Source organism: Haliotis cracherodii, unplaced genomic scaffold (genome assembly GCF_022045235.1).
Source record: "Haliotis cracherodii isolate W230 unplaced genomic scaffold, xgHalCrac1.p SCAF_2, whole genome shotgun sequence".
NCBI lineage: Eukaryota > Metazoa > Mollusca > Gastropoda > Lepetellida > Haliotidae > Haliotis > Haliotis cracherodii.
The window spans coordinates 2,522,380-2,533,491 of NW_027266275.1; the positions used below are offsets into that span (position 1 = coordinate 2,522,380).

At 40.5% G+C, this 11,112-nt stretch overlaps 1 protein-coding gene across 2 annotated transcripts; it reads right to left on the bottom strand.

Moving 5' to 3' along the window:
- Positions 1–1,037: 1,037 nt before the first annotated feature.
- Positions 1,038–10,816, bottom strand: LOC139469432 (uncharacterized). Of its 2 annotated transcripts, none has more exons than XM_071251596.1 (4): positions 10,507–10,816; positions 4,653–6,147; positions 4,224–4,308; positions 1,038–2,124 (listed from the first exon to the last, which is right to left on the bottom strand). In XM_071251596.1, exons 1-4 carry the CDS (start codon positions 10,571–10,573, stop codon positions 2,095–2,097), a joined length of 1,677 nt encoding a protein of 558 aa, XP_071107697.1. In that variant the 5' UTR covers positions 10,574–10,816; the 3' UTR covers positions 1,038–2,094. The 2 variants fall into 2 exon arrangements, with proteins under 2 accessions (XP_071107697.1, XP_071107698.1); XM_071251597.1 differs by having other exon boundaries at positions 4,653–5,484; positions 10,507–10,728.
- Positions 10,817–11,112: the final 296 nt, after the last annotated feature.

Below are 11,112 nucleotides of genomic sequence, written 5' to 3' on the forward strand. Positions count from 1 at the left end.
TTTCTCAATTTAGAAAAGTCATTTGAAAGCACTAGTGTAACGGGCAAACGAGAACTCTATGAACTTTTAAGAACAATAAATAGCATTGGACTCTTAACCTACGACATGCATTTCAAGATATTCGACATGAAGATAAAACCTAGTCTTCTGTATGGATCTGAACTGTGGGGTAGCCAAAGATTTAATGTCCTAGGGACAAAACAATTTTCAGCATGTAAAACATTTTTTGGCATATGACAACGTACGCCAAATATTATGACTATTACCGAATATGGAAGATACCCATTGTTCTGTGAATTATTTATTAGATTTATAAAATATTGGTTATCACTTATTCACATGCCAAATTACCGTCTACTCCCAAAAGCCTATGACATGTCATGTCTCTTAGATTCTGAAAACAGATATTCTTGAACGACAAAGGTTAAATAGTCAGTGTTTATGTTGGGTGTTGGATATGCTTGGACATAACACCAGAACTCACTCTCGCCCATTGTACACATTTTGGGAATCGAAGTTGGGTCTTCGATGTGAAAGGGGGGACGGGTGGCCGAGTCGTCTAAGGTGCCGCGATTCGCCGTGCAGAGTTGCGTTCCTTGGGCACACCAGAAACCTATAATTGTGGGTTCGAATCCCGGTTCGCCCCAATTATGTTTCTAGGTTTGCCAGCACCATTCCCGTGCCCGTGGGCTTCACCAAAGTGGTAAACGTCCTTCATCACTTCGGGCTTTCCTCCCACATTAATCTGACACGCCGTGATATAACTCAAATAATGTTAACTCACTCACTCTTCGGTATGACGAGCTAACGCTTTAAGCATAAGACTACTAGCCGCACACCAAGCACATGACAAGTTACACATTTCATATGACAAAGTGAGCCGAAACCTGTAAACAACTTTTACAGACTTCGACATTTTTGTCTTCGAATGCATGTAAACAATAACACAGGTCAACTTTTATCCATTTTATCCATCTATCCACTTCTCGTAAAGGCTGTACATTTCAATGGAAAATAAAACATCCTCAATATGTCTACTGCTGCTGCAGATGTCGTTGTCGTGGTCGTAACATTGGCCTTCATTAGTGTCATTTAAAAACGTCCAGTGAAGAGTCTTGACTTCTGAGGTAATTTAACAACCTCCCGTTACAGTAGCAATATATGGAGAACATTTAACAACCTCCCGTACCAGCAGCAATATATGGAGGTCATTTAACAACCTTCCGTACCAGCAGCAATATATGGAGGTTATTTAACATCCTCCAGAAACAGCAGCAATATAAGGAGGTCATTTTAAATCCTCAAAAAACAGTAGCAGTATGTGGAGGTCATTTAACAACCTCCCGCAACAGAAGCAATATATGGAGGTCATTTAACAACCTCCCGTACCAGCAGCAATATATGGAGGTTATTTAACATCCTCCAGAAACAGCAGCAATATGAGGAGGTCATTTTAAATCCTCAAAAAACAGTAGCAGTATGTGGAGGTCATTTAACAACCTCCCGCAACAGAAGCAATCTATGGAGGTCATTTAACAACCTCCAGAAATAGTAGCAATATAGCAGAAATATATTGAGGGCATATCAGTTGAGGGCGTTGAACTTTAATTTGAGACGCAATTTAAGGGAGAGTAAGTTGATATACCCATCACGTAAAATATCCGTGCTTATATGTTACAATATCAAAATGAATTAACACAAGAAAAGATTAAATGTCCAGATACAATATTGGGGCATGGCACAGGTGATCAATATATGCCATATCTTCTCGTTCAACACGGAGACTACGTTTGTGTTGACGTAATCTGCGTGAATGGACGAAAACTCCCCCGATGAATCTGCAACAATTACCCGGATGTTCTGTGCACTTTGGGTGACCCGGATGTTCTCCTGTGCGCAGGGGATGCTGGGAATACCACGCAGCTCTGGTGAATGTTTCGTCGCTACAGTGACGTCGTCCATGGCAACTCGATGTACATAATTATATATCACAGTTAGAGATTCAGTGTACACATTCACGGACGAACATTCGAGCAGGTAACGCAATGTGTCCTTAATCGTGCTTTCATCAACGCAAAAATAACCCCAGTCTTTTTACTTCATGTTGGGTAGAATCAGGGTTCCCTAAAAACAAAGTAAACTCATGATATACATGAACAATACCAAGGAACAGCGAGATGACTTCCTTCATGTTTCACTTCCCTTTTTTCAGTACCTGTAGGCCACGGACCTTTTTGTACAGACAATTAAGGTGCAAACAGTAAAATATATAATACATTTCTTTGCTTTTTAACAAAAACAGTTTTAACAGAGTTGCACTGTATACATGTTGGAGTATTTGTGTTTTTACAGCATTGGCATAAAACAAGTACTTCGCTGTGTTCATATTGATAATAGGGTCTTGCGATGACAGTAGTGTATTAAACTTCTGAATATTTGGAAAGATGTAAAATTTAGGTTTTATGTAACTTTGCCTAAGATGGCATATGCTGGAAAAATTAACAAAAAGTGATATTAATTTTCGATATGGTTTAAGTTACAAACTGTGCATTTTCTAAATTCAAGGGGAATATTATAATGTCGTCCACGTTCAATTTCTAAATTGTGAGAACTAAGCCGAAAACGAGTCAATGTGGTTCTGAATTTATTTACAGTAATACTACTCAAATAGTTCTCACATGAATGGATGTTTTAAACTGTGCATGATAGACATTTTGGGGCTTTCAGATAAATCACTATGCCAAACCTGAAAAAAGTTGTCTTTTAACCATTGACGTAACATATCACAAAATACGGTTTTATTACCACATGTTTGAAAGAACCAGTTATCACCAAATCCTAATCTGAAAGAACAGTTTTAAGTTTCGTTATCCAATTTACGTGGCCTTGTTCATCGTCTAAGCGCAACATATTGTAACATGTTTTTGGGGTAAGCAGGATTCCTGCATATTTAAAAGAGACAGCCAATATTTGACACATTTCAAAACAGCAAGCACCTGGATAGAGTATCTACCACACTCGCCTAACACCCCATTATTTGAAGTTGATAACTTTACATTGAAAAGACGCTTACAGACATACAATTGAACTTTTGCTAGTGGTTCTATGTCACTGTATCCCCAAATTTCGGCCCCGTACAAAAGCATTGGTGTCATCTTTGCATCAAATATTTTGAAGTAAAAGTGAGGCGAGTATGGTTTCAAGGAATGTATACTACAGTAACTTAAAAGGGCCATGAACATCTTTCTTGCTTGAATTGCAATAATACTTAAACCACAGTAATCTTTTGCTAAAACACAAACCAAGATAACTGTATCCTTTATATTCTATGTATGGATATGACTGTGTGGGTTGGGCGTCTTTATCTTCGTAAATCACTTAAGTTGACCAAGAAACAGATTCAGAATATATTAAGATATGCTGATTGCGCGTTTATGTTTGTCTGTTTGTTGTTTAACGCCGCACTCAGCAACATTCCAGCTATGTGAGTCTGCACCAGACACTCCAGTGATTGACATTATGAGCATCGATCTCCGCAATTGGGATACGATGACATGCATCGACCAAGTCAGCAAGCCTGACCACCCGATCCCGTTAGTCGCCTTTTACGGCAAACATGGGTTGCTTAAGACCAGTTCTAACCCCGATCTTCGCGTTAATGTTAGGTATATACTTGTCCCTTAAACACATAGCTGGTGTGTTGTGAAGGACATTTGATGTCAAGTATTCGTGTATATGGCTATGAGAGCCACTTGTAATATTTAAAGGACAAATTATACCATTCGAGATTCATATGGAAAGTTCATGGCCAGACGATGGACACAAACACGTGAGTGAGTGAGTGAGTGAGTATAGTCTTAGGCCGCTTTTAGCCACGTTCCAGTAATATCACGAGAGGGAACACGAGAAATCACTCTCGCCCAATGTACCCATGTGGGAAATCAAACCTGGGTCTTCGGTGTGACGAGCTAACGATTTAAGCATAAGGCTTATCCTGTGATTGACATTATAAGCATCGATCTACGCAATTGGGATACGATGACATGCTACAACCAAATCAGCAAGCCTGACCACCTGATCCCGTAAGTCGCCTCTTACGGCAAGCATTGGTTGCTAAAGACCAATTCTAACCCGGATCTTTGCGTTAATGTTAGGTTGATACTTGTCCCTTAAAAACCTGTCAGGTTCATATGCTCAGTGAATAAACAATGTGACCTTCATACCTCGTCATCCTGGTAGCCTTTGTTGGTGAATGGCATATGCTGGAAGGACACCGCCCCAGGAATCCAACGTCTGGCATGGTAGCACCTGTAAAACATGTTATATCATCTAAAAAATTTACAGAATACCCTGATGTGCTGACACAACTTGTTCTAACACAAAAGTCTTTGAAGAATTTTAATCATTATGCTTGTGCCACTAAAATACATTACACACGATAACACGTTTGAATGAGCAAATCACCGATTTAGAGCCTCAGTCAGCAATGTCTCAACTTAAGCTGCGTCGATCTATAAATGGAACAGACAAAACCCTGTTTAACAAAGACCCCGCCGTCGGGTTAGGCTGATGAACAATCTACCCTGTCTGTATTCATGTCGACCTCTGGGGTCACACTGGCTCCCGGGGGCCGACCTCACTCCAGGACTTACCGTCTGTAGTAGAAGATGCCCGCCACAACAGCCAGGACCAAGATTATGCTGACACACACCCCGGCAGCCACCCTAGCTCCGGACCCCTTGTCCGACGTCTGGTCCTCTGGGTGGACTGTGGAACTACCAGGCTGTGGGGGTGGCACTGTTGGTACCATCGATGAGCTGATGGAGGAGGATGGTGTTGGCGCTGGTTCGAGTGATAAGCTATCAGGGGAAGACGTTGGCGCTGGTTCGAGTGATAAGCTATCATGAGAAGACGTTGGCGCTGGTTCGAGTGATAAGCTATCAGGGGAAGACGTTGGCGCTGGTTCGAGTGATAAGCTATCAGGGGAAGACGTTGATGACGCTGGTTCGAGTGATAAGCTATCAGGGGAAGACGTTGGCGCTGGTTCGAGTGATAAGCTATCACGGGAAGACGTTGATGACGCTGGTTCGAGTGATGAGCTATCAGGGGAAGACGTTGATGACGCTGGTTCGAGTGATAAGCTATCAGGGGAAGACGTTGGCGCTGGTTCGAGTGATAAGCTATCAGGGGAAGACGTTGGCGCGGGTTCGAGTGATAAGCTATCAGGGGAAGACGTTGGCGTTGGTTCGAGTGATAAGCTATCAGGGGAAGATGTTGGCGTTGGTTCGAGTAATGAGCTTGCAGTGGAAGATGTTAGTTCGGGTGAAAGTGTATCAGTGATCGGGTTTGGTACTGTTGTGTCTGGTGATGAGCTATTGAGGCTTGATGTAGCTGCATCTACAATTGCTCCATTGGAGGCGGATGCTGTTCCTGTGAGCTCTAGGGAAGATGTTTTCAGTGATAAATCTGTTGTGATGGATGAACCTGTAGGGGAAGATATAGTTGCTGTTGGTTTTATTGAAGCACTTGCGGTGCTAAATATAGTTTCTGTAGGTGTTATTGAAGCGCTTGCGGGACTAAACATAGCTGCTGTTGGTTTTATAGAAGCGCTTGCGGGACGAGATAAGTTCTCTGTTTCTTTAATTGATTCACTCGCAGGGTTAGATAAAGCTTCTGTTTGTTTTTTAGAAGCACTTGCAGGGTTAGATGCAATTTCTGTTTGTATACTTGAAGTACTTGCGGGAGTAGATATAGTTTCTGTTTGTTTTATAGAAGCACTTGCAGGGTTAGTTGTAGTTTCTGTTGGTTTTATAGAAGCACTTGCGGGACTAGATATAGTTTCTGTGTGTTTTACTGGAGCACTTGCAGGGTAAGATATAGTTTCTGTTTGTTTTATAGAAGCACTTTCAGGGTTAGATATAGTTTCTGTTAGTTTTATAGAAGCACTTGCAGGGTTAGATATAGTTTCTGTTAGTTTTATAGAAGCACTTGTAGGACGAGATAAAGTCTCTGTTTCTTTCACTGTTTCCCTCGCAGGGTTTGATAATGTCTCTGTTTGTTTTACTGTCAAACTGTCGACGTAAGAATCTGTTGATATAATTGAAGAGCCATGGTGTCTTATTGTAGCTGTAGATGTGCTTTCTATGGCTAGGGGAAAAAGACAGACAAGCTATTAAAGCAAGGATTAATAATTGTATATCTTTTCAATATCATAGCATGACGATTCCAGATATATAAGTTCAACATATATTTTGTTATCGTATCATGCATGGTATTGAATACAAAATCATCCACATGGAAACTTCGTACGAAATTATAGGAAAATTTAATTAGCAGATAAACATCTCTTCAATTTGTATAAATAGAGTTGTTGGTTTGACATTAAGAACAAATCGGACTAGCAAAATAAGATTTCCAAATCAGCTTTATTCAGAGGCTGCTTTGTTGTGCTGCTTTGGGACCTATGATTGACGAATCAAAATCGATATGATCTAATGTCTTATTGTATGGTCCTAAATGTGAAGGGTTCCAACAGTTGAGTCAGGACCTGAATCACAGGGGCCTGTCTACAGTAGAGACTGTCTACATATATAACATCCTGGTCTAACTGTTTAACATCCCAGTCTACCCGTATAACATCCCAGTCTAACTGTTTAACATCCTGGTCTAACTGTTTAACATCCCAGTCTACCCGTATAACATCCCAGTCTAACTGTTTAACATCCTGGTCTAACTGTTTAACATCCCAGTCTATCTGTATAACTTCGTAGTCTACCTGTTTGACATCCTAGTCTAACTGCATAACATCCCAGTCTAACTGTTTAACATCGTAGTCTACCTGTATAACATCCCAGTCTAACTGTGTAAAATTCCCATCTACCTGTATAACATCCTGGTCTAACTGTATAACATCGTAGTCTACCTGTTTGACATCCTAGTCTAACTGCATAACATCCCAGTCTAACTGTTTAACATCCTGGTCTAACTGTTTAACATCGTAGTCTACCCGTATAACATCGAGTCTAACTGCATAACATCCCAGTCTAACTGTTTTACATCCTGGCCGAACTGTTTAACATCCTGGTCTAACTGTTTAACTTCCGAATCTACCTGTATAACATCCCAGTCTAACTGTTTAACATCCTAGTGTAACTGTTTAACATCCCAATCTACCTGTATAACACCCTGGTCTAACTGTTTAACATCGAAGTCTACCTGTATAACATCCCAGTCTAACTGTTAGACAACCCAGTCCATCTGTATAACTTCGTAGTCTACCTGTTTGACATCCTAGTCTAACTGCATAACATCCCAGTCTAACTGTTTAACATCGTAGTCTACCTGTATAACATCCCAGTCTGACTGTGTAAAATTCCCATCTACCTGTATAACATCCTGGTCTAACTGTATAACATCGTAGTCTACCTGTTTGACATCCTAGTCTAACTGTATAACATCCCAGTCTAACTGTTTAACATCCTGGTCTAACTGTTTAACATCGTAGTCTACCCGTATAACATCGAGTCTAACTGCATAACATCCCAGTCTAACTGTTTTACATCCTGGCCGAACTGTTTAACATCCTGGTCTAACTGTTTAACATCCCAATCTACCTGTATAACACCCTGGTCTAACTGTTTAACATCGTAGTCTACCTGTATAACATCCTGGTCTAACTGTTTAACATCGAAGTCTACCTGTATAACATCCCAGTCTAACTGTTAGACAACCCAGTCCATCTGTATAACTTCGTAGTCTACCTGTTTGACATCCTAGTCTAACTGCATAACATCCCAGTCTAACTGTTTAACATCGTAGTCTACCTGTATAACATCCCAGTCTGACTGTGTAAAATTCCCATCTACCTGTATAACATCCTGGTCTAACTGTATAACATCGTAGTCTACCTGTTTGACATCCTAGTCTAACTGTATAACATCCCAGTCTAACTGTTTAACATCCTGGTCTAACTGTTTAACATCGTAGTCTACCCGTATAACATCGAGTCTAACTGCATAACATCCCAGTCTAACTGTTTTACATCCTGGCCGAACTGTTTAACATCCTGGTCTAACTGTTTAACATCCCAATCTACCTGTATAACACCCTGGTCTAACTGTTTAACATCGTAGTCTACCTGTATAACATCCTGGTCTAACTGTTTAACATCTTAGTCTACCTGTATAACATCCTGGTCTAACTGTTTAACATCGTAGTCTACCTGTATAACATCCTGGTCTAACTGTTTAACATCCTGGTCTAAGTGTTTAACTTCCCAATCTACATGTTTAACATCGTAGTCTACCTGTTTAACATCCTAGTGTAACTGATTAACATCCTGGTCTAACTGTTTAACATCCCAGTCTACCTGTATAACATCGTAGTCTACCTGTTTAACTTCCCAACTACCTGTATAACATCCCAGTCTAACTGTTTAACATCCTAGTGTAACTGTTTAACATCCCAATCTACCTGTATAACATCCTAGTCTAACTGTTTAACATACCAGTCTAACTGTTTAACATCGTAGTCTACCTGTTTGACATCGTAGTCTACCTGTATAACATCCTGGTTTAACTGTTTAACATCGTAGACTACCTGTTTAACATCGTAGTCTACCTGTATAACATCCCAGTCTAACTGTTTAACATCCCAATCTACCTGTATAACATCCTGGTCTAACTGTTTAACATCCTGGTCTAACTGTTTAACATCCCAATCTACATGTTTAACATCGTAGTCTACCTGATTAACATCCTGGTATAACTGTTTAACATCCCAGTCTATCTGTTTAACATCGTAGTCTACCTGTTTGACATCCTAGTCTACCTGTATAACATCCTGGTCTAAGTGTTTAACATCCTGGTCTAACTGTTTAACATCCTGGTCTAACTGTTTAACATCCCAATCTACATGTTTAACATCGTAGTCTACCTGATTAACATCCTGGTATAACTGTTTAACATCCCAGTCTATCTGTTTAACATCGTAGTCTAACTGTTATACATCCTGGTCTAACTGTTTAACATCCCAGTCTATCTGTATAACATCCCAGTCTAACTGTTTAACATCCCAGTCTACCTGTATAACATCGTAGTCTACCTGTTTAACTTCCCAACTACCTGTATAACATCCCAGTCTAACTGTTTAACTTCCTAGTGTAACTGTACAACATCCCAGTCTAACTGTTTAACATCCCAATCTACCTGTATAACATCCCAGTCTAACTGTTTAACTTCCCAATCTACCTGTATAACATCCTAGTGTAACTGTACAACATCCTAGTCTAACTGTTTAACATTGTAGTCTACCTGTTTAACATCCCAGTCTACCTCTATAACATCCAAGTCTAACTGTTTAACATCCTGGTCTAACTGATTAACTTCACAATCTACCGGTATTCCAGCTATATCGCGGCGGTCTGTAAATCTGGCAGGTATTTTTTTAAATGTATAATTTGCGTATTGCAAGTTTGTGTTTGTATAGTGAGTGAGTGAGTAAGCGAGTTGGGTTTAACGCCGCTTGTAACAGTATTCCAGTTATATCGCCAACGCCGTAGTTAACTTTTTTTTTGACAGGGAGGGCAAATAAGATTATTCATTTCTTATTCAAGTTAACTTTCACATGGAAAAATGTTTTCTATAAACAAAATCCTGGGGGGCAACGAGCCTGACCGCCCAATCCTGTTGGTCTAACTATATAACATCCAGGTCTTACTGTATAACATACATGTCTTATTGTATATCAACCAGGTCTAACTGAATACCACCCTGATTTAACCTATAACAACAGTGTCGTTCTGTATAACATCCAGGTCTTACTTTATTACATCCAGGTCTTACTGTATACCACTCTGGTTGTACTGAATATCTCCTTTTTCCTTTTTTATTCTTAGCATACCCTGTATAAACTATGTATGGCACTGGTCTTGCTAGCCTTGTTCAAAGGCTGCACTGAAAGAAAGTCCAGAGGCGTAGTACTTCTATCCTCCTAATAGGCAAGTCTAGATATGTAAAGACTGCAGTCTCTTACAGTGACATCTTGTTCTTATTATTTACATAATCTAAAATTATTATTTAAACTAATAATTAATGCCTTGATGTAGACTCGTGCAAGTCTATGGTGCACCAATCAGACATGCTATAAGGCGCGGCTCGTCTACGTGTGTAAAATCAGGCCATACTCATAACAGATCAAAGCAATCATGCGTGACACCAGTACATACTAGACTTCGTTTAAACCCTCAGGAAATGTACATCTACAGTTTATCAGCTACTGAATGACCTAGTTTAATTACCAAGTTTCAAGTCTCAGTGCAGTACTAATGTATAGCGCCCATTAAGTCCTGTCACCCCGAACACCGAGAGTCAATGTTGCAATAGTTACTGCGTGTTTCATTGCGATGGGCCACCCGCGCTGTCTACCGGTGTAATCGCTGGCCTCAAGTAGTTTAAGATTATCTAGCAGCTGAAATATGACATTGTGTTCCTTGACGGTGTCTCTTACCTGTCGGGTGGATGGCAGAACACGAGAACAACGCAAACACGAGGACACTGCGCGTGAAGCCCACCATATTGTCATGTCCTGTCCGCTAACGTGTCGTCTGCGCCTCACACTCAGTCACACGTCACGGAAAGAGCCTTGGGACCTGTACCCGAACTGACGGGTAAACATGGGTTAATGGGCGAGCGATATCTACAACCGCCGGCCCGCACCTTAATCTGAGCCGCTGTTGAGAAAGCGATCCACCCGCTCGTCACGAGACTTGAGATAACATCGCTGTTGGAAGCCGTTTAACAAAAAAACCGACAACAGGAAAAGCTGGTAATTTGTTGAAATGCTGGTATTAATTACACAACAATGTATTTCAGTGACATAATAAATAATCAACCAGGAATAAAGATCTAGCTAGTAATCTCTGGTGTTATATGTTAATAACACAGCGACAACGGTTGAGACATATTCATATGTAAATTCTTTTCTCCTGTTCACTATTATCACAAACAGCGACTTCACTTCCGAGGATACACGAGCCATTGATCAGAATCTGATGTCACCGGAATAACGTCGATTGTATCAAGTGCCGTGCCCGTTCGCAGTCACCGTGGCTGT